The sequence below is a fragment of the Ranitomeya variabilis genome, chromosome 6 (assembly GCF_051348905.1).
Source record: "Ranitomeya variabilis isolate aRanVar5 chromosome 6, aRanVar5.hap1, whole genome shotgun sequence".
Classification (NCBI taxonomy): Eukaryota; Metazoa; Chordata; class Amphibia; order Anura; family Dendrobatidae; genus Ranitomeya; species Ranitomeya variabilis.
The window spans coordinates 31,769,215-31,794,374 of NC_135237.1; the positions used below are offsets into that span (position 1 = coordinate 31,769,215).

The 25,160-nt window shown below is 45.0% G+C and overlaps 1 protein-coding gene across 1 annotated transcript in view; it reads left to right on the forward strand.

Annotated features, from left to right (window-relative positions):
* The window catches only part of CASD1 (CAS1 domain sialic acid O acetyltransferase 1), a 32,037-nt gene extending 9,312 nt beyond the window's left edge, over positions 1–22,725 (forward strand). The window contains exons 7-19 of the mRNA XM_077268164.1: positions 2,532–2,576; positions 4,314–4,437; positions 4,614–4,828; positions 5,204–5,629; positions 7,129–7,218; positions 9,734–9,853; positions 10,222–10,378; positions 10,665–10,744; positions 11,700–11,801; positions 13,297–13,437; positions 20,404–20,481; positions 20,780–20,872; positions 21,780–22,725. Of these exons, the coding sequence (XP_077124279.1) occupies positions 2,532–2,576; positions 4,314–4,437; positions 4,614–4,828; positions 5,204–5,629; positions 7,129–7,218; positions 9,734–9,853; positions 10,222–10,378; positions 10,665–10,744; positions 11,700–11,801; positions 13,297–13,437; positions 20,404–20,481; positions 20,780–20,872; positions 21,780–22,034 (1,926 nt within the window). The 3' untranslated portion in view covers positions 22,035–22,725. The remainder of the gene's footprint in view (positions 1–2,531; positions 2,577–4,313; positions 4,438–4,613; positions 4,829–5,203; positions 5,630–7,128; positions 7,219–9,733; positions 9,854–10,221; positions 10,379–10,664; positions 10,745–11,699; positions 11,802–13,296; positions 13,438–20,403; positions 20,482–20,779; positions 20,873–21,779) is intronic.
* The last annotated feature ends 2,435 nt before the right edge of the window (positions 22,726–25,160 follow it).

Below are 25,160 nucleotides of genomic sequence, written 5' to 3' on the forward strand. Positions count from 1 at the left end.
ATATACTCACCTAGTCCCGGCGCTCCTGTCGCTCCCCCTGCCCGTCCCACGGTCTTCGGTGCCGCAGCTCTTCCCCTGTTCAGCGGTCACGTGGGACCGCTCATTAGAGAAATGAATAGGCTGCTCCACCTCCCATAGGGGCGGAGCCGCATAATTCATTCCTCTAATGAAGCGGTGCCGGTGACCGCTGATAGAGGAAGAGGCTGCGGCACCGAAGACCAGCTGTCCGGGGGAAGGAGCGGGACGCCGGGAGCAGGTAAGTATGTCATATTTACCTTCCCTCGTTCCACACGCCGGGCGCCGCGCCATCTTCCCGGCGTCTGTCCGCACTGACTGTGCAGGTCAGAGGGCGCGATGACGCATATAGTGTGCGCGCCGCCCTCTGCCTGATCAGTCAGTGCGGAGAGACGCCGGGACGGGACGTGAGGAGCTGCAAGCAAGAGAGGTGAGTATGTGTTTTATTATTTTTATTGCAGCAGCAGCAGCAATGGCACGGATTAATGTGGAGCATCTATGGGGCAACGGTGCAGAGCATTATATGGCACAGCTATGGGGCAACGGTGCAGAGCACTATATGGCACAGCTATGGGGCAACGGTGCAGAGCATTATATATATGGCACAGCTATGGGGCAACGGTGCAGAGCATTATATATATATGGCACAGCTATGGGGCAACGGTGCAGAGCACTATATGGCACAGCTATGGGGCAACGGTGCAGAGCACTATATGGCACAGCTATGGGGCAACGGTGCAGAGCATTATATATATATATATATATGGCACAGCTATGGGGCAACGGTGCAGAGCACTATATGGCACAGCTATGGGGCAACGGTGCAGAGCACTATATGGCACAGCTATGGGGCAATGGTGCAGAGCATTATATATGGCACAGCTATGGGGGAAAGGTGCAGAGCACTATATGGCACAGCTATGGGGCAACGGTGCAGAGCACTATATGGCACAGCTTTATGTGGAGCATCTATGGGGCCATAATGAACGATATGGAGCATCTATTTTTAATTTTGAAATTCACCGGTACCTGCTGCATTTTCCACCCTAGGCTTATACTCGAGTCAATAAGTTTTCCCAGTTTTTTGTGGCAAAATTAGAGGGGTCGGCTTATACTCGGGTCGGCTTATACTCGAGTATATACGGTAACTCCTGGGTTGCTTTGGCTTTATGTTTTGAGTCGTTGTCCATCTGTAGTATGAAACGACGACCAATCAGTTTGGCTGCATTTGGCTGGATCTGAGCACACAGTATGGCAGCTCTGAATACCTCAGAATTCATTCCTGTGTCACATCATCAATAAACACTAGTGACCCAGTGCCACTGGCAGCCATGCATGCCCAAGCCATCATACTGTCTCCGCCGTGTGTTACAGATGATGTGGTATGCTTTGGATCATGAGCTGGACCACGCCTTCGCCATACTTTTCTCTTTCCATCATTCTGGTAGAGGTTGATCATGGTTTCATCTGTCCAAAGAATGTTCTTCCAGAACTGTGCTGGCTTTTTTAGATGTTTTATAGCAAAGTCCAGTCTAGCCTTCCTATTCTTGATGCTTATGAGTGGCTGCACCGTGCAGTGAACCCTCTGTAGTTACTTTCATGCAGTCTTCTCTTTATGGTAGATTTGGATATTGATGCGCCGACCTCCTGGAGAGTGTTGGTCACTTGGTTGGCTGTTGTGAAGAAGTTTCTCTTCACCATGGAGATTATTCTGTGATCATCCACCACTGTTGTCTTCCGTGGGCGCCCAGGTCTTCTTGCATTGAGGAGTTCACCAGTGCTTTCTTTCTTTCTCAGGATGTACCAAACTGTAGATTTTGCCACTCCTAATATTGTAGCAATTTCTCGGATGGGTTTTTTCTGTTTTCGCAGCTTAAGGATGGCTTGTTTCACCTGCATGGAGAGCTCCTTTACCGCATGTTTACTTCACAGCAAAACCTTCCAGATGCAAGCACCACACCTCAAATCAACTCCAGGCCTTTTATCTGCTTAACTAAGAATGACATAACGAAGGGATTGCCCACACCTGTCCATGAAATAGCCTTGGAGTCAATTGTCCAATTACTTTTGGTCCCTTTAAAAACAGGGTGGCACATGTTAAGGAGCTGAAACTCCTAAACCCTTCATCCAATTTTAATGTGGATACCCTCAAATGAAAGCTGAAAGTCTGAACTTCAACTGCATCTGAATTGTTTTGTTTAAAATTCATTGTGGTAATGTCTATAACCAAAATTAGAAAAATGTTGTCTCTGTCCAAATATATATGGACCTAACTGTATATATGTGTGTGTGTGTGTATATATATATATATATATATATATATATATATATATATATATATATATATATATAATTTTTTTTTTTTTCATTTCAAAGCAATGACATTTTAACAGGGGTTTGTAGACTTTTTTTTTTTTATGCATGGTTCCGGATAAATACGTCGAATACAAAGTTGTAGTAAACGTCGAGTGGAAGCGTCTTCTTGCTTCTAACATCGTTCATTTTCTTACTTCCAGAGCCCAGCATCAAAGCCTCAAATTGTTGTAGCCGGAGCCGCCACGGTAAGCTGCTACTGATCCTATAACTACGTGCGCTGAGACTGAGGACTGTGAACTGTTAATAAAACCGACCGTTTACTTCGGCTCATTAAATAAGTGTTTAATCTGTAGAAGAGAAGGTTTTATTTTATCAATAACCCTTGCATTTACAGTTTGTGTACTCGTACTGTATGGATCGGGCTCCGCAGCTGACCCAATCCTTTCTACTCAGGTGCCGGCTTGATCCTGTTTTATGCGATCTTAATGGTATAACTGCTCGGTTGTTGCTATTAATCATGACAGCGGCATTTAAGAGTTTAGGACACTGTACCCCTCTCCACAATGAGCTGTCATGGACCTGACTGAAGGACCCCAAGTCTGGTGTGTCAGTAAAACCATGAAGTCATGGAGGACCCCACTATAAGATGCACTTTTTTCTTCCAAAAATTTGGAGCAAAATGTGGGGTGCGTGTTATAGTCCGGATGGGGATGTGGGGGAGGAGCGAGTCACAGGAGGCAGGAGCCGACAGCTGTGGCTGACCCCTATGCCCAGTGTTAAAGAGAAATTAATATTCACTGCTCCCCGTGCCCATAATCCTGCCTATCTCTATGCACTGAAGTCGGTGCCTAGAGGTTTGAGGGACTATGGGTGTGGGGAGCAGTGAATATTAATTTTCTCGTTAATAGCAGGCACACTGTAAACCGCAACCGCCGCTTCCTGCAGCTGCTGGACGATCACGTGCGCCCTCTACAAAAGAGAGTGAATGTTCATTGCTCTCCACTCCCCATAATCACGGGTGTGGAGAGCACTGAGTATTCCGGTAGCTGACCACGGCTTGTAAAGCAGCATATGACGCCACTGCCTTGTGCTGCTTACAAGTGTAAATCAGCTGCTGGCATAAGAGCAGGATGCTGTGAGGGAGCGCAGGGAAAGTATAATGGTTTGTTTGGGTTTTTTTTTATTTTTGTTTTATGTTTTCCGATGGGGGGGCCATGCATGCCGGGATGGGGGCGAGGGGGCCATGCATACCTGGATGGGGGATATTAGTACAGAATTAACCACATTTTTTGCCTCCCTTTTTTATTTATTTATTTTCCTCCTCTAAAACCTAGGTGCGTCTTATAGTCCGATAAATACGGTAAATTATTCCGATCGGTAAACGGCGTAAAGAGAGGAAATACCTCACATTTGTTATCTGTGCAATGGTTCTGACCCAGAAAATCATATTGCCAGGGTCAGTATTATTCTAAAATTAATGCTGCAAATAATAAACCCAAGAAACAATTGCAGAATTTCATTTTTTTTTTGGCTGCAAATACAATTTTTTTTTTTCCTGCTTCCCAGTACATCACATGTCAAAATGAATAGAGTCATTCATAAGTACAATTCTATAAAAGGAAGCCCTCACACGGGTATTTCGATGGAAAAATATAAAGTTATGCCTCTGGGAAGAAGGGGAGAAAAGAAAAATGCAAACACAAAAATGAAAAATCATCCTGTCCTTAAGGGGTTAAATAACGAAAAAAAAAACAGTATAAATGTGCTATCATCAGACTAATCCATAGAACAGAGTTACCTTTTACAAGTATTACCACTTTTTTGTCCAAACCCCAAGAATTGTTGTTTTTTTTCCCCTTTTTTTGTCTTAAATATTGGGACAATCATGGAAAACTGGTTGTGCTTGGCAGACAATGTAAATAGTGATTGTGACCAGTGAGAACACAATGAAATGAAAATGAAAGTTTCCGCTTTATTCTCAGTGGTCGATAAAGATGAACAATGGCAGCGCGGAGTCTCTGGCCCAGTACAAGGTGAACCTGACGGATCTGAAGCCGGTTCTGGGGAAGTTGGCGGACACCAGTGACGTCTACTGGATCTTGCAAGGTGCCATGTATTGTATGTCTAGGCAGAGGTGGCACAAGGCGACGTCCATGTTGTCAGACTCATATTGTGAGGAGCCGGTCTGACCTCATGGCCATTGTTTCATTCTGCCTCTGCAGACCGATGAATCTGTCGTTTCCATCGTTTATGTAAACCTCGTGTCCTCTTCTCATTCTCAGATCCCGTCTATGAACAATTATTAGGTGAAAGTCGCAGGATGATAACCAACGCGCGGATCGATGCTTACAATGAAGTTGCGACAGCGATTTTAAATGGCACCAATAGAAAATCGAGATCAAAAATCAAAATTTTCAGCGTCTCCAGGCTCATCTCTGAAGAAACTATAGAGCAATCTTTGGATGGCCTTCATATCCCAGAGACCAGCAGAGAGATAGTAAGCGCCAGAAATTTTGTGGATAGCTTACGAGACGCCTTGGCCGACGTGGCACCGTCTTTTGTGACTCCTTGGCAGACGTGGCGCTGCCTTGCGGGGACACCTTGGCAGATGTGGGGCCGTCTTCAGGACTGTGGGTGCTCTAAGGGGTGCTGGCCACTCGGACGCCAGTCTCAAGAACTGTGGGAGCCCTGACACTATCTTGGGGACAGTGGGCATTTTATGGCTGTCAGCAGGATAGTGGGTGTCTGGTGAGCATATGTAGGACAGTGGGCGCATCCTGTGGCCTTTTCGGGTACAGTGGGCTACCTGTGGCCATCGGGGGGAAGACATGCCTGTAATAATATCTACATGTAATCCCGTCCTCTCTTGCAGAGCTCCATGATTCTTATGAATTCCTACTGCAATAAAATCCTCAAGCCCATCGATGGCTCCTGCTGCCAGCCCACTCCTCCGCTCACCCTCATACAGAAGCTGGCTACCAGTTTCTTTGCTTTATCCATTGGTGCCTACGTGGCGATCAGTGTGATCCAGAGGAACAAACACCGGAAGAACAAGATGTGCACAGACATAGAGAGCGGGGAGGAGAAGAAGCCGGCCACCGTCACCCCAGCCGCCTCCACACTGGAGGTCGCCCTGTTCTCCTTTGCCAAGCTTGGGCTCATCATGACGTACTTCTACTTCTGTGACCGCGCCAACCTGTACATGAAGGAAAACAAGTTCTATACCCACTCCTCGTTCTTCATACCTATCATCTACATCCTGGTGCTGGGGGTCTTCTACAATGAAAACACAAAGGAGGTAACGTCTGCCTCATAGTGGTCTTGTCTGAACTCTATGTAATGTACCGAGCAGAACAGGGAGTGCAGCTCTGGGGTATAGTACAGAATGTAACTCAGGATCAGTAATGTATGTACACGGTGACTGCACCAGCAGAATAGTGAGTGCAGCTCTGGGGTATAATACAGGATGTAACTCAGGATCAGTAATGTAATGTATGTACACAGTGACTGCACCAGCAGAATAGTGAGTGCAGCTCTGGAGTATAATACAGGATGTAACTCAGGATCAGTAATGTAATGTATGTACACAGTGACTGCACCAGCAGAATAGTGAGTGCAGCTCTGGAATATAATACAGGATGTAACTCAGGGTCAGTAATGTAATGTATGTACACAGTGACTGCACCAGCAGAATAGTGAGTGCAGCTCTGGAGTATAATACAGGATGTAACTCTGGATCAGTAATGTAATGTATGTACACAGTGACTGCACCAGCAGAATAGTGAGTGCAGCTCTGGAGTATAATACAGGATGTAACTCAGGATCAGTAATGTAATGTATGTACACAGTGACTGCACCAGCAGAATAGTGAGTGCAGCTCTGGAGTATAATACAGGATGTAACTCAGGGTCAGTAATGTAATGTATGTACACAGTGACTGCACCAGCAGAATAGTGAGTGCAGCTCGGGGGTATAATACAGGATGTAACTCTGGATCAGTAATGTAATCTATGTACACGGTGACTGCACCATGAAAACAGAGCTCACCAGCACAAAAAGAGGACTTAAAAATCCTCCAAAAGATGGAAAAATCACAGAAAAAAGCAGTGACTGCAGCAGCAGAATAGTGAGTGCAGCTTTGAAGTATAATACAGGCTGTAACTCAGGATCAGTAATGTAATGTATGTACACAGTGACTGCACCAGCAGAATAGTGAGTGCAGCTCTGAAGTATAATACAGGCTATAACTTGGGATCGGTATTGTATGTACACAGTGACTCTATACTCTTTTTTTATGTATGTGGTGAAGGCGACGTGCAGGAATGTTGGGACGTCATTGTTATATTACACCTGTAGTTACCTTTGTTATTGCAGCGAGGATATTTGTTTCCATTGCTGTTTCTCGCTTGTTCTGACCTCTCTTTATTACCATCGTGTGAGAATTATCCGCAGTTTCTGTACTTTGTTCTTTGGATTACTTAGAGCTTTTCAGTAATTACTTCCTGCTCGGTCCTGTCCGACGTCACTGCTGTAGTCAATCGCAGGCTGTTAGTAATGTGTTGGACACCGCTGCGTGCAGTGATTGGCTGCAGCTGCAACATGGCCGGTGGAGTAGAGTCTGATTGTTTTGCTTGGAGAGAAATTGTCAGTTTTCTGCCTTGTTGCAGGAGGCAGCATTTGCAGATATGATCACAGGAAGGGCGAACATGCTGATCTGTCAATTTGCCCCGTAGTGAAGGCTTATATGGTCCTTATTCCATCGCTGACAACAAGTTTCTCATTCATGTTTGATTTCAGACAAAATTATTGAATCGCGATCAAACTGATGAGTGGAAGGGATGGATGCAGCTCGTCATATTAATCTATCATATATCCGGAGCCAGCTCTGTGAGTATCGTCACTGGGGTGACTGGTCCAAGTCCTGTGTAACACACAGAGGAAGGAGAATCTGCACGGACAAGTCTGTAAATAACGTGCCATATGAGGATGAGCAATACATACAGTGGCATGTAAAAGTTTGGGCACCTCTGGTCAAAAGTACTGTTAACGTGAACAGTTAAGGGAAGCTGAAGATGAAATGATCTCTAAAAGGCCTAAAGTTAAAGATGACACTTTTCCTTTGTATTTTAGGCAAAAAACAAACAAAAAAATACACTCCTCAAAAAGCTAAAGGGAGCACTAAAATCTCTCATCCTGGATATCACTGAATGAAATATTCCAGCTGTACATCCTTATTCATTACATAGTGGAATGTGTTGAGAACAGTAAAACCTAATTATCAACGTAAATCACAACTAATATGCCACGGAGGTCTGGAGTTGGAATTATGCTCAAAATCAAAGTGGAAAATGAAGTTACAGGCTGATCCAACTTCAGTGGAAATGCCTCATGACAAGGAAATGATGCTCAGTAGTGTGTGTGGCCTCCACGTGCCTGTATGACCTCCCTACTGTACAACGCCTGGGCATGCTCCTGATGGGGCGGTGGATGGTCTCCTGAGGGATCTCCTCCCAGACCTGGACTAAAGCATCCGCCAACTCATGGACAGTCTGTGGTGCAACGTGACGTTGGTGGATGGTGCGAGACATGATGTCCCAGATGTGTTCAATCGGATTCAGGACTGGGGAATGGGCGGGCTAGTCTACAGCTTCAATGCCTTCATCTTGCAGGAACTGCTGACACACTCCAGCCACATGAGGTCTGGCATTGTCCTGTATTAGAAGGAACCCAGGGCCAACCGCACCAGCATATGGTCTGAGGATCTCATCTCGGTACCTAATGGCAGTCAGGCTACCTCTGGCGAGCACATGGAGGACAGTGCGGCCCTCCAGAGAAATACCACCCCACACCATTACTGACCCACTGCCAAACCAGTCATGTTGAAGGATGTTGCAGGCAGCAGATCGCTTTCCATGCCGTCTACTGATTCTGTCATGTCTGTCACATGTGCTCAGTGTGAACCTGCTTTCATCTCTGAAGAGCACAGGGCGCCAGTGGCGAATTTCCCAATCCTGGTGTTCTGTGGCAAATGCCAAGTGTCCTGCATGGTGTTGGGCTGTGAGCACAACCCCCATCTATGGACGTCGTGAACTCAGACCATTCTCATGGAGTCGGTTTCTAACCGTTTGTGCAGACACATGCACATTTGTGGTCTGCTGGATGTCATTTTGCAGGGCTCTCGCAGTGCTCCTGTTTCTCCTTGCACAAAGGCGGCGGTAGCAGTCCTGCTGCTGGGTTGTTGCCCTCCTGCGGCCCCCTCCAAGTCTCCTGGTGTACTGGCCTGTCTCCTGGTAGTGCCTCCAGCCTCTGGACACTACGCTGACAGACACCGCAAACCACCTTGCCACAGCTCGCATTGATGTGCCATCCTGGATGAGCTGCACTACCTGAGCCACTTGTGTGGGTTGTAGAGTCCGTCTCATGCTACCACGAGTGTGAAAGCACAGCCAACATTCAAAAGTGACCAAAACATCAGCCAGAAAGCATTAGTACTGAGATATGGTCTGTGGTCCCCACCTGCAGAACCACTCCTTTATTGAGGGTGTCTTGATAATTGCCAATAATTTCCATCTGTTGTCTATTTCATTTGCACAACAGCATGTGAAATTGATTGTCAATCAGTGTTGCTTCCTAAGTGGACAGAAGTGAAAAGAGAATTTCTTCTACAAATGGATAATAATCATAAGCACACAGCAAAATCCACAATAGACCTCAAAAGGAGCAAGCTGAAGGTTATACAATGGCCCTCACAGTCCCATGATCTGAACATCATTGAAAATCTGTGACCAGACCTCAAAATAGCCAAGGATACAAGACGACCCAGGAATCTCACAGGACTGGAGAAATTCTCCAAGGAAGAATGGAGGAAAATCCCTCAAACAAGAATTGAAAGACTCCAAAAGCGTTTACAAACTGATCCTTTCAAAAGGGGGTGTTACTGTGTACTAACCATTCAGGGCGTCTATATTTTTTGCATCTGCTCATTTTCCTTTTTGTAATTTTTTAAGTCTGAGATGACTATGTATATTTTGTTGCCTAAACTACAAAGGAAATGTGTCATCTGTAACTTTAGGCATTTTAGAGAACATGTCATCTTCAACTTGCTTAACTACTCACAATATCAGTAAATTTGACCAGGGGTGCCATAACTTTTACATGCTACTGTAGACGCTGCTGATCTGACAGCATAATGCTCCATCGATGGGGCCAAACACAGACTGACATGTAGGGGTTCCTAACTCAAAAAGAGGGAGCTGCTGCGTATCAGAAGAGGCAGCTGCTGAAGAACCTCACAAAACACCCCTCAGCTGCTGCTCCCCTCATAATATGCACCTCAGCTGCTACAGAACCTCATATACGCTCTTGATGTAACCACTGCTGACTACTCTTCCTTCTCTTCTAGTTTTTGCCGGTGTACATGCACGTGCGGGTTCTGGTCGCTGCCTATTTATTTCAGACGGGATACGGACACTTCTCCTATTTCTGGTTAAAAGGAGATTTTGGAATCTACCGCATCGCCCAGGTACGGAGATTTTGTCAGATTTGTAGAGTAGTGTAACTACGTTAATAGCTCTTGAGTAAATATTCGTGTTTCTCTGGGGGACGCTCTGGTGATGAGATTGGATACCCAATGTACAGAAAAGCATCAAAACTCTTGTGAAACGGTTTCTCTTTTATGTTAGTCTTGTGAATGAGTTTGTTGGGAGTTCAGGAAGGTAGGGACCCCACGTTTTGCTGTAGAGGTACCTACACCTTAACCATTTCTAAAATTTCCCATAGACCTAAATGAGAGAGATCTTTAAAAAAAAAATTGATTGAACCTTGGATTTTCATCACGAAATGTTAGTATTTAATCTGCTTTATTAATGCTGCTCATTTCTGTTATCACAGGTCTTATTCCGCCTGAACTTCTTGGTGGTCGTCCTCTGTATCGTCATGGACCGGCCGTACCAGTTCTACTACTTCGTTCCTTTGGTCACCTTCTGGTTCATGGTGATTTATGGATCCATGGCTTTATGGCCACAGATCACCCAGAAGAAGGCAAATGGTAACAATGGCCTCCGGTTTATTCTGAATTTACAACTTTGTGTATTTTGCTTATCTTTATTTATTTGGGTCAATTCTGTTGTCATTTTTAACGCTTTCAACTTTTTTAATCCTTTATGTTTGGGTTAAAAAATATATATATATTTTACCTCCCTGGAATCGTGGGGGAGCGGGAGATGAGTCGCTGTCAGACGCTTTTCACAAACGTGTGTTTATAATTAATAATTTCTGTAATAATTTGGATCTGTTCCTCCCGTCACATTGATGTTGCTTTTCCTCTTCTCCAGCTAATAACATTTGGTATTTCGGGCTGGTGTTGAAGCTCAGCTTCCTGCTGCTGTGTATCTACGTCCTATCTCGTGCTCAGGTACGCTGCATTTCCCTACGTGAACCTCCCCTGTAAATTACGGCTGTGAGGGTCACTGCGGGCTGACGGTACGTGTGGGGGGGACACCTCACGGTTTTTAGCTTCTGAAGTCGCTAATAAATATGACCAGAGTCTACTTCTGTCTGGTCTGGGGATCCCACGTGTCCTTGCATGGATGATGCTCGCTACATACACAGAGGTAAATCAGATATTAATGGGGCGGGTGCAGGACCAGGTTATTGATCGCCTATCGTAAGGATCATTGGCATCAGCCCGATCCGCTGTTATCAGTGAATGGATTGGAATAGTTCGGCTCCGTGTACTGTCGTGGCCATTTCTCGGTTTTGTGCAGCTCCTATTGAAGTGGATGGGATCTGAGCTGCGGTACCTGAGCATGGCCAGTTCACGGTGTATGGCGCTGTGCTGTTCTGGCTCTGTAGACCATAGATCCGGCAGCTGATCCAGTGGGGGTGCGGGGTGCCAGACCCCCGCTAATTAGATATTGATGAACCATCCTAAGTCCTGGAAAACATATTTTAGCGTAGATGGCGATTTGGATCCATACAATGTCCCCATGACAACACTGCCGGAAATCGGACGAGGCAGCCGTGGAATCCATAGAGAATGACTATAAAGGCGGCAGTGCGTTATGTTCATGACCTGCAGTTACACACCCTTTCTCATAGGGTTGTTGGATCCCCGTTTCGCTGTTAGATGGGGGTCCAAGTGGTGTAATCTTCCGGTATTAAATATGTGTTGTATCTATATGACTTTGGGAAATGTAGGAGTTTTAACGTTTTCGTAATCTCATCATGTCTGACATATACATCAGTGCCATACATTGCTACCACTGTGGAAGCCGCACTCAGGGGGGACATCATGGCACACTACTAGTGCAGGTCTGGTGCTCATTTACCCCCACAATACCCTCTGACGTTCTGGTCTTTCCTCCCAGGACTCCTTCGAGAAGATCTTCTCTCTTTGGCCCGTCTCTAAACTGTTTGAGTTAAATGGTGAAGTCTACGAGTGGTGGTTTCGATGGAGTTTAGACCGATATGTAAGTATTCCCTCTACACTCCTATGGATTGTGGTCTCCTCTTTGTTTTAGAGCATCTGGAGCATCTCTTGTTTTAGGACTTTGTGCCTGCGTCTTCCTCCACTATTCTTCATATAGGTTGAGTCTTTCTTTTGTCAAAGTGGCTCCTTAAATTATTTTTACATTTCCCAGAGGAACAACTGGGGGATAATGCAATGCAGAGATATTAAATGTTCAGGCCACTTTCTAATAATGTTTCATTCCCTAACCTGAAAAGTTTACATAACTCATTGCGTGTCCCGGAGGTCGCTCTTAGATGCTGCGCTTATTAGTAACCATTGCAGCTAAGGGGTTAAACCAAAGAGAGAGAGTCCTTCTGTCAGTCCATCGATTTGCCCCTATGATTCAGTCACCAGGTGGCGATGCGTTGCTTTGGTTCCTAACGAGACCCTCCTCGTTTGCCAGTTATATAGGCTTATGATGCCCTGCACTACCAGGCATGACACACTGCGATACAGAAGTAGTGCAGTGTATTATGGAAGATAAAGGATCGCATGGTCCGTTTCATTAATGGAAAAAAAATCCAACTAAAAAGAAACCCGCACAAACTTCTTCTTACAAAATGCTGTATTACATCAGCATTATGTTCTACAATGACACTGTAAAATGTTACTGCACATAGAAGACAGAGAGGGTTTATTAGCGTGTCTGCCTTCCCAATAGCTGTGTACACAGTATATAGGAGTCACTGACAACGCTCCCTCCCCCGGTCCGAGCAATCATGTAATCAATGGGTGTAAGGATAGAACGGTGGTCCTAGGAGACCCTCATCCCCCTCTGCCATGCAGCCAGTAGGCTGAATTTGCACCTTTAACTGGGGCTAATGTAGCAGCACTAGTTACAGGAAAAATGAGGAAAAAAAAATAAAGTATTTGTGTTAAAATCACCCCCTAAAAAGTATTTTATGACCTTATAGGCAGCACAACTTGTGAAATAAATATATCAAAATCAAGAAAAAATAAATAATTGTAATCTTGTCGAGGGGAAAAAAAAACAACTTGTCTGATTTATATAAAAATTGTTACGGGAAGTGGAACAAAATTTCAATGTGTTTCAGTGATCCTTTATGGTTTTAGGGAAAAAAAAAAAGAAAAACGGGCATATTTCTTCTATTTACCCACCAATATTGCACGATATTGGCAATAAAAATTTTCAAGAGGATGAAAGTAAAATTAAAAAAAAAATGATAATATGAAAACTGCCTCATTTTGAACTGGTTAATAGAATATTGCTCGCAGAATATGAAGAAAAAAATGACGCTGTCTTCTCTCAAAAGAATCGCAGCATCAAAACACTGCATCTGTAATCCATAGTTTCTGAGTTGGATGTGTGACCACCAATATTGCTGCCATCACATCCATCGGAGGGGGCGGATATCCAGCTTTCCAAGAGTCCATAAAGGCATATCTCACTAACATGGCAGTGGCGGCTGATTCTTCTGTACTTTGTCTTGCAGGCTGTTTTCCATGGCATGCTATTTGCATTCATCTACCTGGCGTTACAGAAATATCAGGTGCTTTTCGAAGGAAAAGGGGAACCTCTGTTTTCCACCAAAGTCTCCAGCGTGCTGCTCTTCTTCTCCGTCGTGTCTTTTTTGGTAAGTCCTGATTCTATGAATATATCCGAGCAATATACCATAACTTTATATCATGGGAACTCCTTTTTAAGAACCTGGACTGAACATCTGGGAAACTTAGTGGTTGTCTAGTACTTTTTGCTTTGCTCCAATATGCGAAAGTAGCGCTAAGTAAACCAGAAGGCAAATGTTGTTCTTCTGAATACCGGACCCACTGGGAGGTTACTTGGTCCCTGCTGTCAGCTTTTGATCCATTTTGCCCCCAGTACCATTCACTCTCCTTGGTTCTGGATTCATAAAGAATCCCTATTATTATCCAGTCTATACAGGTTTCTTTCCACCTTCCTGCAACAGACGCTGGGGGAGCAGGTGGGCACAAGAGAGGGGGGTTTGCAATGATTGGCTTGGATTACCAGTGCTAGCGATCATGAGAAATGTCGAGCAAGAATGGATGTGAGGAATCTAAAAATATGGAATATCAAACAAATAAAGGTAACTAACAGTGCCAGCAAATCTGCGATTTGCATGCTTCCGGCCACATTCCGACTAGATGTGTCGCGCAATACACTTGCATTACGTCTAGTTGGCACATGACCACAAGTATGCAAATTAAATTATTGTTCTTCTGGCACCAGAGAATCCTGACCGTGTGCACTCCTAAGTTTGCAGTCATGTAGAGTGATTGCAGACTTGAGCACAAAGCCTGGAGAAACCCCTTTAATCGGGCGCTAAGCAAAATACTTGTAAATCATATGCCATTAAAAAAATGGAAGACCCTTTCAAAAGATCTGATGCACTTCCTATATTTAAATAATATAAATATTATGTAACAAAGACAAGACAAATAAAAACATTTTATGAGAACCTGTTTCTGAGGACAAAATGTCTGTTGGTTGTAACCCATAAATGACCAACACATGCAGGGATTACCTAACAAACGGGAACTCCCTGCATGTGTTGCAGCTGACGAACAGCCACGAGACATGCAGCCGTGGGGACTCAAACATATAATTCGAGCACAGCTCAGACACTCAGCACCCGATCATAGCGGATTACACCTTATTGGAGCACGTTCGCTCATCGCTAATAATAACCAATAGGGCCATAAAAATACATCTGAAAGTTATGAATAAACACTTCCCCCTAAAGTGATATCCAATAGTATTTAAAAAAATAAATATATATATATATATATATATATATATATATATATATATATATATATATATATATATATATATATATATATATATATATATATATACGCACACACGCATACATACACGCACACACATACATATATACGCACACAAATATACCCACATGCCATGCACTGCTCAAAGAAATAAAGGGAACACTTAGACAACAGAATATAACTCCAAGTAAATCAAACTTCTGTGAAATCAAACTGTCCGCTTAGGAAGCAACACTGATTGACAATCAATTTCACATGCTGTTGTGCAAATGGAATAGACGACAGATGGAAATTATTGGCAATTATCAAGACACACTCAATAAAGGAGTGGTTCTGCAGGTGGGGACCACAGACCACATCTCGGTACCAATGCTTTCTGGCTGATGTTTTGGTCACTTTTGAATGTTGGTTGTGCTTTCACACTCGTGGTAGCATGAGACGGACTCTACAACCCACACAAGTGGCTCAGGTAGTGCAGCTCATCCAGGATGGCACATCAATGCGAGCTGTGGCAAGAAAGTTTGCTGAGTCCAGAGGCTGGAGGCGCTACTAGGAGACAGGCCAGTACACCAGGAGACGTGGAGGGGGCCGTAGGAGGGCAACAACCCAGCAGCAGGACCGCTACCTCAGCCTTTGTGCAAGGAGGAACAGGAGGAGCACTGCCAGAGCCCTGCAAAATGACCTCCAGCACACCACAAATGTGCATGTGTCTGCACAAACGTTAGAAATCGACTCCATGAGGATGGTCTAAGTGCCCGATGTCCACAGATGGGGGTTTTGCTCACAGCCCATCACCATGCAGGACGCTTGGCATTTGCCACAGAACACCAGGATTGTCTAAATCGCCACTGGCGCCCTGTGCTCTTCACAGATGAAAGCAGGTTCACACTGAGCACATGTGACAGACGTGACAGAGTCTGGAGACGCCGTGGAGAGCGATCTGCTGCCTGAAACATCCTTCAGCATGACCGGTTTGGCAGTGGGTCAGTAATGGTACTGGGTGGCATTTCTTTGGAGGGCCGCACAGCCCTCCATGTGCTCGCCAGAGGTAGCCTGACTGCCATTAGGTACCGAGATGAGATCCTCAGTGTGTATCAGCAGTTCCTGCAAGATGAAGGCATGGAAGCTATGGACTGGCCCGCCCGCTCCCCAGACCTGAATCCGATTGAGCACATCTGGGACATCATGTCTCGCACCATCCACCAACGTCACGTTGCACCACAGACTGTCCAGGAGTTGGCGGATGCTTTAGTCCAGGTCTGGGAGGAGATCCCTCAGGAGACCATCCACCACCTCATCAGGAGCATGCCTAGGCGTTGTACGGAGGTCATACAGGCACGTGGAGACCACACACACTACTGAGCATCATTTCCTTGTCTTGAGGCATTTCCACTGAAGTTGGATCAGCCTGTAACTTCATTTTCCACTTTGATTGTGAGCATCATTCCAACTCCAGACCTCCGTGGGATATTAGTTGTGATTTACGTTAATAATCTTTAGGTTTTATTGTTCTCAACACATTCCACTGTGTAATGAATAAAGATTTACAACTGGAATATTTCATTCAGTGATATCTAGGATGTGGGATTTTAGTGTTCCCTTTATTTTTGTTGATCAGTGTACATATACACACACACACACACACACACACACACACACACACACACACATATATAATCTATATCTCTCGACTGAGAAGCTTTAAAAAATAGAATTGTAATTAAGAATAAATTATCACTTAACAAAATGCTCAATGACATCAATAATTACTATGCTGGAATACCAGAGAATATCTAATTGACACACAATCTGTTAAACAGATAAATGGCACTTATGCAGCATTAAACAACTACAGAATACATGTTCTGTAACCAGAGAGAATGTCGCTTACATTACCGCTTATACTAGGTCCAATATAAGTGTAGATGAAACTGGCAACTTACTTGTGGGTTGCTCAATTTCCTCTGAGTCTTTATCCAAAATGTGAATGGTAGTAAGGGACTGTAGTAATGGTTCTGTATATAGCTTTCAGTTGCATTCCTTAAAATATCAGATCTAACAAGGAACAGTAGATGGGTGTAGCTAGTTCCACTGGTTGCTGCCTGAGTTGATGGAACTGCTGGACATCTGGTTTCGAAGACCAGTAATCATGATTATTATTGTGATATATTTATATAGCACCATTAATTCCATGGTGCTGTACATGAGAAAAGGGGTTACATACAGGGTTATAGATATCGTTAACAGTAAACAAATTTACAATGACAGACTGGTACAGAGGGGAGAGGACCCTGTCCTTGTGGACTTGCATTATACTGGATAATGGGGAAGAGACAGGAGGTCGGGGGTGCTGCAGCACTGGTGGTGGTGAGGGGGCAGATCTGGCGGTGGTGAGGCGGCAGCTCGGGTGGTGAGGCGGCAGAATGTTATTGCAGGCATAGGCTTTCCTGAAGAGATTAATTTTCAGGTTCCGTCTGAAGGATGCAAGGGTGGTGGATAATCGGACCTGTTGAGGCGTGGAATTCCAGAGGATTAGGGATATTCGGGAGAAATCTTGGAGGCGGTTGTGTGAGGAACGAATAAGTGTGGAGGAGAGTTGGGAGGATCAAAGATTACGTGAGGGAAGATAGTGGGAAATTAGTTCAGAGATATAGGGAGGGGACAGGTTGTGGATGGCTTTGTAGATCAGTGTTAGTAGTTTGAACTGGATTTGTTGGGGAATTGGGAGCCAGTGGAGGGATTTGCAGAGGGGAGAAGCAGGGGAGGAGAGAGGTGGATTAGCCGAACAGCAGAGTTGAGGACAGACTGGAGGGGTGCAAGAGAGTGAGGCCACAGAGGAGGGTGTTGCAGTAATCGAGGTGGGAGATAAGGGCATGCACAAGAATTTTAGTAGATTGTGGGCTGAAGAAGGGACGGATTCTGGCAATATTTTTGAGTTGGAGGTGGCAAGAGTTTGGACGTGCGGTTTGAACGACAGGGCAGAGTCAAGAGTTACCCCGAGGCAGCGGATTTCAGGAGCGGGAGAGAGCATGATGCCGTTTACCATAATCGATAGATCAGGTAGGGGGGATACACGAGATGGGAAAGATGATTTCAGTTTTGACTACATTGAGTTTTAGGAAGCGAGAGGTGAAGGAGGAGGATATGGCTGACAGACACTCCGGGATTCTGGACAGAAGAGAGGCGACATCTGAGCCAGAGAGGTAGATCTGAGTGTCATCACCATATAGATGGTACTGGAAGTCATGGGACTTTATGAGTTGTCCTAGGCCAAGGGTAAAGATGGAAAAAAGTAGGGGCCCTAGGACAGAGCCTTGAGGGACTCCCAACAGAGAGAGGGCGGGATGAGGAGGTAGTGTGGGAGTGGGAAATGCTAAATGTGCTGTTGGATAGGTATGAGGCAATCCAGTACACGGCAAGGCTTTGATGTCAAGGGAAGAAAGAATCTGTAGCAGTAGGCAGTGGTTGACTTTGTCGAAAGCAGAGGACAGGTCGAGAAGGAGGAGGATGAAGAACTGTCTGTTAGCTTTGGCTGTGAGGAAGTCATTAGTAATTTTGGTCAGAGCAGTTTCGGTGGAGTGGTGGGGGCGGAAGCCAGATTGGAGGTTGTCAAGGAGAGAGTTAGATGAGAGGTGGGAGGAAAGTTGAGCATGGACATGCTGCTCAAGGAGTTTGGAAGCAAACGCGAGCAGTGATATGGGGCGATAGCTGGGCATAGCAGTTGAGTCAAGGTTAGCTTTTTGAGGATGGGTGTAATGGTGGCATGTTTTGAAGGCAGAGGGGAAGGTACCAGAAGATAGCGATAAGTTGAATAGATGGGTTAGGGCTGGAATGAGCATGTTGGTAAAGTTGGGGAGCAGGTGGGAAGGGATGGGGTCAAGTGCACAGGTGGTGAGGTGTGATTTGGAAAGGAGGTGAGTGAGCTCTCCTTCCGTGATGTTGGAGAGGGAAATTATTAGGAAAGGGCAGAGATCTGGTATATGGAGTGGTTGGGGTGATGGAACAGTAAAGGTTTGCCTTGTTTGGTCGATCTTGTTTTTGAAGTAGGTGGCAAAGTCCTCGGAAGAGATAAAGGGAGTTGGAGGTGGCAGTGGTGGGCGGAGGAGAGAGTTAAATGTGCTGAACAGTTGTTTTGGGTTGTATGATAGTGAATATACAAGGTTAGTGAAATAGGTCTTTGGTGAGGTTGTTATGCCAGTGTTGCCAATTGATTTGTTGCACTTTGCCATGCATGAGAGGGGCGGCTGAGTCTATGGCTGATGTGAGGTTGGAGTTACAGAAAGCGGTGGTGCTGTCCATGTCGTGGAGTGAAGATATGGAGGACAGGGGTAGGAGAGATTCTGTGAATGTCTAGGTGTGCAAGGTTTCTATGAGGATGTGGTAGTGGCTGGACATGGGGGCGGGTGAGGAGGACAAGGATGAGAAGGTGAGTAGATGGTGGTCAGATAGGGGGAAGGGAGAGGTTGTGAGATTAGATAAGGAACAGAGGCGGGTGAAGATGAGGTCTAGCGTATGTCCGTCTGGTTGGGTGGCTGTTGAGGACCACTGAGTAAGTCCAAAGGATGAAGTAAGGACCAGGAGCTTGGAGGCTGCTGGCAGGTGTCAGTAGGGATATTAAAGTCACCCATTATGATGGTGGGGATGTCAGCAGTGAGAAAGTGAAGAAGCCAGGTGGAGAATTGGTCAATGAAGGCAGTGGCTGAGCCCGGTGGTCGGTATATGACAGCCACTTGGAGATTAGAAGGAGAGTAGATACGGACAGAGTGAACCTCGACAGAAGGGAGGGTGTGATGTGTCCTTCATCTGCTGCACTAAGTTTCCTTGGCCGTCCAGTGTGTATTATGTCTTCAACTTTGCTGTTTAATCTCTTCTGAAGCAGCAGCAAGAAATGGGCAAACAGAAATCCCAGCCTGCTTTGAAATTTTTACTTGGAAGAGACCTGGCTGATGCAGTATAACTACCTTGTGTCTTGTTGCTGTGCTCAGTCTTGTCATGCTGCTTTTTACCTGTGACATGATATAGTCTTCTACAACCTCCCCTTTGTAGCAGTTTGTCTGTTCGTCACCCAGTTTTAAGCCTCCTACATGGCTATTTCCATTTCAGTTTATGACTGTGTTACAAGCTACATATGAAAATGATGATCATTTCACCTGTTTGGTAGAATTGGTTACGGTAATTACTCACATGACTATAATCCTACAAAATCCACAACTTTTTGCAAGTGTATCTAGAAAAAGGTGACGGGCGGTCACTAAATATCGATTTGATTTATATTTCTCTTGTTCATACACTTTTCATTTTGTTAATTGATAAAAAAATAAACTATTAACTAGCCCAAATAATATAAAGAATAATAAAAAGACCCATAATCTGCACTGCCGCATAAAGTTGAAGTCCGATATGATAAACTTCTTTAAAGAAAAAAGTTTTTTTTTCCACTAAAATATAAATAAACTATACATAACCATAATTGTACTGACCTGAGGAAACATTTGTACCGCACTATGAACACCATAAAAGCAAAACCCCTAAAAATAAATAAATAAAGGCAGAATTGTATTTTCTAATTTTTTTTTTAACATTTCACGCACTTTTTCTGTTTTTTTTTCCCCAGTACATTGTATGATAAACTGAATAATGTCACTCAAAGCTAAAACTGCAAAGAACCCTCAATCGGCTGTGTCTACGTGAAAAATTAAGAGCATTGAATCGTGGAAGAAACAAAAGTGCGAAAATGAAGAATGTCTGCTTCCTTAATGGGTTAATAACCGCTGTCCTTCTTCTTTCTCCAGACCTATTCCATATGGGCCAGCAGTTGTAAAAACAAGACCGAATGCAACGAGATGCACCCGTCCATTTCTGTTGTACAGGTACCGATTGTTCTCCATCATGTCTGCAGGTAGTGGACACAACATCCGTGTGTCACAAGTCTATCAGACTGATCGTTATCGCTTCCATAAGAGCATTTAAAAAAGCGCTTCACCTCTGAGGCCTAAAAAATAGGAAATACAATTCCTCCTCCCTGCTTTCCACTGCAGCTTTACTTGTAGAGGTTAGCTGTGGGTGTACTGGAAGTCTGTGCATAGAGAAGGAGGCTGGCCTGAAAGTGTCACACTACGCTTAAAAAAAAAAATTTGAGAACTGCCCTCTTTCTCTCTTGTTACGCAGATTTTAGCTTTCGTCCTCATAAGGAACATTCCTGGGTATGCCCGCTCTGTGTACAGCTCATTCTTTGCCTGGTTTGGCAGAATTTCTTTGGAGGTAAGTAAATGTCGCCTGTGTGAAGCTGTTTTATTAAAACATAACCATTATAGATGTCTGTGAGTGGCAAACGTATGTGAACTTCTGCAATAACTACATATAAAAGTTTTCAGTAGTTGTTGATTATTTGCAGGAATTTTAGCTCATTCCTCCATCCAAAATAGCTTCATCTCTGTTATGAGAGGCCTTAAGTTGCTTAGATGCTACCTTGGGTTCCTTTGTAGCCTTGCATACTCTTATATGCATTGCTGTTGGAGTGATCTTTGCTGGTCGACCGGTGCTGGCGATGGTAATAATGGTCTTCAATGTCCTCCATTTGTACAAAGTTTGTCTGACTGTGGATTGTTGCTTCCAAATTCTTGATGGTTGGCTTTATAACCTTTTCCAGCATGATGAGCATAAACAATTCTTCGGAGTTCCATCAAGAATCTTCTTTGTTTGTGCCGTGATCCAATTCCATAAAAATGTGTTGTGAGCATCAGACTTTAATAAATTCCTGTTGTTTAAATAAAACTGGTCGCCCAATCACACCAGATTGTAATCCCATTGATTGAAAACACCAGAGTCTAATTTCACGTTATCTGCTAACCTTAAAGGTTCACATATCCTTTGCCACTCTGAGATGTGATATTGGAATCTTTTTTTTTTTTTTCAATTTAAAAAATAAAAAAAATAAAAAACTGTGGGCTTATAGTGCATGGTCTGCGTGGGTGGAGCATAACCAAAGGCTTGTCACGCCCCTGAAGATCTACTTCCTGTACTTTACTCCACTCCTCCAGCCCCGCACTAATAATAACTATATTTCATCTAGGTTATCGGGGATATTTTGCTTATTTTCCTGCTATTTTTTTTTTTTAGATTAGTGCTTTTTTCTTTGCATTTAACACCTCTTCATTTTATCTTGCAGTTATTTATCTGTCAGTATCACATTTGGCTGGCTGCTGACACAAAGGGGATCCTGGTCCTCATCCCTGGGAACCCCATGCTGAACATCATCATTAGCACGTTTATATTCGTGTGCGTGGCGCATGAAATCTCCCACATAACCAACGACCTGGCACAGATCGCTGTTCCCAAGGACATGTCGGCACTTACCAAGAGGTTAATCTGCATCACCAGCTTCTTTTTTATACTCCTGTTTCTATCCGCTGTCCAACATTAGCCGGACGGCGGGCCTAGACTTTCAGAAAGACTCCCGGAAACGCGTCTATCTAATGTCACGCAGCGTCTGAGGATACATGGACCTCGTCTTCTACAGGAGCAGCCTGCAGTCATTGTCCCTGCTGTGGCAAGGCTAATACCCCGGCCATGTGGGAAGTAGAGGTTTCACAACCACAGAAAGACCGCTGACCTATAGAAAACAAGATGGGTATGGATACAGAAGTGAAGAAAAAAAAACTGTACAGAAGAAACTTTTTTTCTTAATTTAATAGGAATTCCTTCTGTTTACATGTTTTTATTCAGGGGGTGGCCGCCGAGGTGCTGTCTTGTCCCTCTGCTTTTTTGCATTTGCTATAGATGTTGGGGGGCGAAAGCGCAAAAAGCGTTACTGACCACTGAAGCTGTGAAGGGGTGGAACGGCTGACCTCTGTGTGGAGGGAAGGAATGGGGCAGCTGACCTCTGCTTGGAGGGAAGGGGTGGAGCTGCTAACCTCCACGTGGAGGGAAGGGTGTGGAGCGCCTGACCTCCGTGTGTTGGGAAGGGGTGGAGCAGCTGACTTTCTTTGTGGGGGGAATGAGTGGAGCGCCTGACCTCCGCGTGTTGGGAAGGGGTGGAGCGGCTGACCTCCGCGTGTTGGGAAGGGGTGGAGCGGCTGACCTCCGCGTGTTGGGAAGGGGTGGAGCGGCTGACCTCCGCGTGTTGGGAAGGGGTGGAGCGGCTGACCTCCGCGTGTTGGGAAGGGGTGGAGCAGCTGCCCTCCGCGAGTTGGGAAGGGGTGGAGCGGCTGACCTCCGCGTGGAGGGAAGGGGTGGAGCGCCTGACATTCGCGTGCTGGGAAGGGGTGGAGCAGCTGACTTTCTTTGTGGAGAGAATGAGTGGAGCGCCTGACCTCCGTGTGTTGGGAAGGGGTGGAGCAGCTGCCCTCTGCGAGTTGGGAAGGGGTGGAGCGCCTGACCTCCACGTGTTGGGAAAGGGTGGAGCAGCTGACGTTCTTTGTGGAGGGAAGGGATGGGGAGCGGCTGACCTCCGCGTTGAGGGAAGGGATAGGGAGCGGCTGACATCTGCTTGTTGGGAAGGGGTGGAGCGGCTGAACTTCACTTGTTGGGAGGGGTGGAGCGGCTGACCTCTGCGTGGTGGGGAGGGATGGGGAGCAGCTGATCCTCCGCGTGGAGGGAAGGGATGTGGAGCGGCTGACCTCCGCGTGGAGGAAAGGGATGGGGAGCGGCTGACCTTCACTTGTTGGGAAGGGTGGAGCGGCTGCCCTCTGCGTGGTGGGGAGGGATGGGGAGCAGCTGACCCTCCGCGTGGAGGGAAGGGATGTGGAGCGGCTGACCTCCGCGTGGAGGGAAGGGATGGGGAGCGGCTGACATCTGCTTGTTGGGAAGGGGTGGAGCGGCTGACCTCTGCGTGGTGGGGAGGGATGGGGAGCAGCTGACCCTCCGCGTGGAGGGAAGGGATATGAAGGGGCTGACCGCCGCGTGGAGGGAAGAATGTCAGGCTGATCAAGCTTTTGATTTTTATTTTTTTTTGTGCGATTATGTATGTGAGATTTGTAATTTATAAGGAGCGGGATGTATACATCCTTTGTGATCTTGTATGTAAGGTAGCGGCACTTAACCCAGCAGCAGAAGAGGAACATACAGCGTACATTCAGAGTAGATCCACATACAAAGCTGAGTCACTTCAGCGATACGTTATTTATTTTTTCTATTAAGGGTAACACTCCGCCTTATGGAGGCCGCCCACTGATATAGGAAGTCTTACAGGCCAGGCAAACCGTTAACGGAGAGGAATGAAGTGGCGCTCACCAGGCAGTTTTCCATATTGCTTCTCGCATGACTTGCAAAAACGTCACAAGGGTTGGGAGGTTGCAAAATGGCAGGCCACACAGTGTTCCCTGGGAAAAAGGTATGCAAATTAGCTTGTCTCCAGAAGGAGGAAAACTGTCTCGCTAGTGCCACCTATAATAGTTGCCCTCTAGCTCAACCAGAAATCACTATTGTTTCGTTAATATTCTATTGACTAATTCATATGACCATAAACGATCCAACAAGGGGTAATATAGAGACAGATTTCTTACTTCAGTGTGAGAGCTCATTTGTGTTAGTGTATATTGTTCCTTTGTACCCCAGAGCTGCATGCACAATTCTGCACAATTAAGAGCTCGATTTTTCCCAGTATTTTTTTGCTTATTCATTGCCTACGTTATAGGTTTTTACTATAATTTGTCACATGTAAGCAGAATTATACCTCCCCACCTTAGTAATCCACTCAACCAAGTAAAACTTGTCAGCTGTTTCCAGTGATAACCAACAGAATTGTGAATGCAGCTCTGGAGCATAATACTGTTTGTATTCTATTCACAAAGTTAGCCTGCAAGTTTGCAGATTGTATTTAGGTGAAACACCTATCGGACATGGTGGTATATACAGTCTGTGCCATAGATGTCCAGATGTGCACACCCTTTGGTGACTGATGCCGCGGGCCTTGATTTGCACCATGCATTATCAGGAATTCTTGATAACTGGCACTTTCCTATACTTTTGTAACACACACTCCTCTACCGGTGTCGGGGGGTAATTATTTCAATTATTTTGGGTATTTTGGCGTTCTTTCCTTCTCTGGGCATTGGTTTGACGTTTTGAGTGACTGTGAGTGTATAGATGTATATTACGGGCTGATTACAGTTGAGATGTATATATTTTAAAGTCTTTTTTTTTTTTTTTTTTTTACATTTATTTATTAAAAGAAAAATTTTAAGTTTTTTATTCTTTTCCTCCCATTCAGGCTGCGTACACACACGGCGGGATTATTATTGCACTTTTGCATCAAATAATTCCGCAATGTCTAGACGTAGCCTTGTAGATTTACTGCCAAATTCATTACATAAGTTGAATTTCTTTAAAGGGATTGTTCAGACTTAGAAAAGAAAAACATGGCAGCTCTTTTCTTGAAGCAGCGCCACGGCTGTAGATGTATTGAGTCTGGTATTGCAGCTCTTTTTTAGGTAAATGGGTCCGAGTTGCAATACTATACATAGCCTGTGGACAAGGGTGGCGCTGTTTTTGTTGTTTGTTTTTTTTTTGCAGAAAACCACAATTTTGTTCAAGCCCTTTAATCTGAAAG